General features: G+C 35.0%; 1 protein-coding gene across 1 annotated transcript; it reads right to left on the reverse strand.

The window, feature by feature from the left end:
• Positions 1 to 2,022: 2,022 nt before the first annotated feature.
• Positions 2,023 to 2,991, reverse strand: LOC138404729 (uncharacterized). The gene has a single exon (XM_069509525.1). The coding sequence runs from the start codon at positions 2,989 to 2,991 to the stop codon at positions 2,023 to 2,025; it is 969 nt and encodes a 322-aa protein (XP_069365626.1).
• Positions 2,992 to 3,507: the final 516 nt, after the last annotated feature.

A 3,507-nucleotide genomic window follows, 5' to 3' on the forward strand; every position in this document is an offset into this window, starting at 1 on the left:
TGTGGTGGTAACTGGTAGTGAGTAAGTTTTAGGAGTAGTAGTAAGTGCGGTAATCGGGCGCTGCATAGTGCTTGTTGCATGTTGTATCATACAAAATTAGATTGTTATTTCTTGTACAGTTAACCTTGTTATGGCCGAAATTATACAACTAGTATAATGTTCTTATCATGCCTAATTACATAGGAATAGTGGAACAAAGCGGATGGACAATTACGGCGAAGTGACGAGGAATATCTATAACAGATTATAATGACGTATAATATTATGTCTCGCGAAAACCATCCGTCACGTGGTAACAAGGGTTCGCTACATGACACGTTCTTCCAAAGCTTTTCTTGTATTCCACGTCAATATAAGACGCTTGACATTTTCTTACCCTCATCATTTTACATTGGGCTCTTGTTACGGCCTAAAGCAGCTTTATAATTCAAATAAAAAATGCCTAAGATAAATTACTCTCATTCAAGAAGGCTTTAGTTCATTAACCTCCCTTGCTTTCATTCCCATTGCGTTATAACAGTATAATATCACGGCAACAAGATAGCTAACAAGATTTGTCAGTATTGCAGGCATCCGCGTCGTTTCAAATTGACTAAATAAATTTTAAATGAGGTTTCGTTGGTTTTGGTCTTATTTCTTTACTAGCTGATGCCCGCGACTTCATACGCGTGGATTTAGGTTTTTGAAAATCCTGTGGGAACTCTTAAATTTTCCGGGATAAAAAGTAGCTTATGTCCTTCCCCGGGTTGCAAGCTACTTCTGTACCAAATTTCGTCAAAATCCGTTGAACGGTTGAGCCGTGAAAAGCTAGCAGACAGACAGACACACTTTCGCATTTATAATATTAGTATGGATTACTTGCCATTTGCCTGTTATAATTTTATATGGTGGATTTGGTCATTTATTTTTTATTCTTTATCTTTGTTTACTTTTAGAGGTAGAATTCGTCGCATACCAAATCTGCAAGCATCGTGTTTAGTTCAGTCGGATTGGTAATTTCAAATAGCAATATTTACCAACAGCTGGTATTTTACTGTTCACGTTTACGGAGAGTAGGTACATTTTGGTAGTCCAAATTAAATCCATGTCTCTACTTTACCTATGTCAAATTAAAAAGAAAGAAAAATGAAAAACGCAGAAAATTATTTGTATTGTAAGCAAACAAAAAAATATTATACTTACTTTGGATGAAGAGCAAAATCTTTAAAAACTATTTAAGTACTTATTTACCAAAGGAGCTAGCTTTTTATTATCAATACATCTAGCTGTTATAGGTGCATTAAGTTAACGTAGTTGTATCCTTTTGATGTGAGACATACCTAGCACTGGTCAGGCCAGGCCAGACCCTTTGCCATCGGTACCTCAAAAAAACAAACGGTTAAAGAACTTTATTCTCATTAAGAATTAAATTCACTTACATGAGAAATTTAACAAATAAACAGTAGGTATATTATCCACACATCAACTGCGACTTTATACAAAACAAAGTGGGTAGAAATAAAATTATTACAAAGTAAGCGATTCGATCGAGTGCGCGAATGGCACGGACATAACATGGATTATTAGAGACTACATACGGCTGGCACTTCAAGGTAAGTACAGTAAGTAGTATAGTAGTATTTTCTATGTGTATGTATTATTTATAGTAAAGGGCTTATAATATGTAAATGTACACAAATATGTATACTTAAGTATATTTATATATATCATATGCATTTTATTTTTATTTTTATAGTCGTGTATGTAAGTTTAGTATGAAAGTAGATATTAATTATATTTATATATAAATATAAATGTAGCAGAATATGGATTTTTTTATGTTAAAGTTTTTGTTAATGTAATTTATCATTTGGTTCTAGAGTTATTGTTCAGTATATGAAATTTTAGGAGTTTTTTATAAGTTTGTAAAGACTGTGTGTTTTATGTCACTGGGGAGCTTATTGTATAATTGTACGCCTTCGCACAAAACATTTTTCATCCCGTAGAAGCTAGAATCCCACTTTTCGCTCGTAGTCTTTAGTACTAATTATTGGTTGTAGTTTTTGGCGGCGCAGAAATTATTTTAGGCACACCTCTCACATATTTTATTATGAGATTTGTTTCGCCATTTCTTGTTCGAGCCTCAAGCTCTTCTTTAAGATGTTTCATATATGATTGCTGCTGAGATGTTTGATCGGGGTAAATTTTGTTCACGTCATTCTTCACGCTTGATTTGTTTCGAAGTATATACAGGGCTGTTTTTGGGAGCTCAAAACATACTTTGATTAAGCGGTTTTTATCTGGATTGTATTTTCCTATCCGATAAACTTTTTCAGGCTGAGGGCAATCTGTGTAAATAGTTTTTAAAATACTCCAGGAAGCGTTTCTATCATGAATTTGTCTCTCTTTCGGGTCAGTACAGGTTGATTCAGCTATGCCTGACACTAATATATTTCTTGATCTCAAGTTTCGCTCGTTTAGTTCTGTAATAATTTCTTCTTGTGCTTTCACTTTCGGGCTTGCGTCCACACTAATCATTTTCAAGTCTATGTTTTGCATTCTAGATTCTAATAACTCAACCTTCTTCTGTGTAGTATTATTCGAACTTTTGATATTCATAATTTCTAATTTCAGTTTGCTTTGTTCCTCAATCAAGAATTCTGTCGTAGATTTTATATCGTTGACTTGATTTTTTATGACAGACACATCTTCACTTATTTTAGAGAAATTGTCTATTTGCATGGTGTTGTTAGATGTGACGTACGTCATCATTTCTGACATTTGAAGGTGTAGTGCTGTCATTTGTTTACTCAGTTCAATGAACTCATGTTTTACATCCGAAAATTCAGCCTTTAATTCTTCATTTTCTGCAATAAATTTGCGCTTATTTCGAACTGTAACTTGAGACAATTCTGATAGCTGGGAGGCATTAATTTTGCTTGGTAAATTTGGGTAAGATCCGCTTCGCGCAGATGCCAAGTCACTTCTAGTCGGAGATCGGTCTGCGCTCATATTGATCTTTGTTTTTACTCACGTCAGTACAGCGGCGTCGCATGCGCTTGCCAGGTGTGGGAGCGAGACGGTGCAGAGACGGGTCGTACAGAGCCCGTCTTGTTTACTCCAAGTGGCCCCCGCTACAGCTTCGCAGAGCGATTAAGTTGTATGATACTTAAAATATGCACACCAAATACTGCCTTGTTACTGAAGTTTTATAGATGAAAATTGTTTTTCACCACTTTGTTTTTATTTTCGATTAATTTGTAACACGTCCGCACTGTAAGCTGTGTTCGCAGCGAGTCATCCACATCAGTAACGACTTACTTACTCTCTACAAAATCTTTAAAAAAACGTAGGTTATAAAAATAAGTAGAAGTATTTCTAAAAAGATTTTTATAAGAAAATATGATAAAGAAAGAGAAACTTCTGGCAATTTTGCTCGAAAGTGTTATTACGCGGCCAAATTGTAGGTAAGAATTGTATGGAAATTATGTTATTATGCAGTCTGCGCCCACAGGCGGGTTACTTTTG

Source organism: Maniola hyperantus, chromosome 3 (genome assembly GCF_902806685.2).
Source record: "Maniola hyperantus chromosome 3, iAphHyp1.2, whole genome shotgun sequence".
Classification (NCBI taxonomy): Eukaryota; Metazoa; Arthropoda; class Insecta; order Lepidoptera; family Nymphalidae; genus Maniola; species Maniola hyperantus.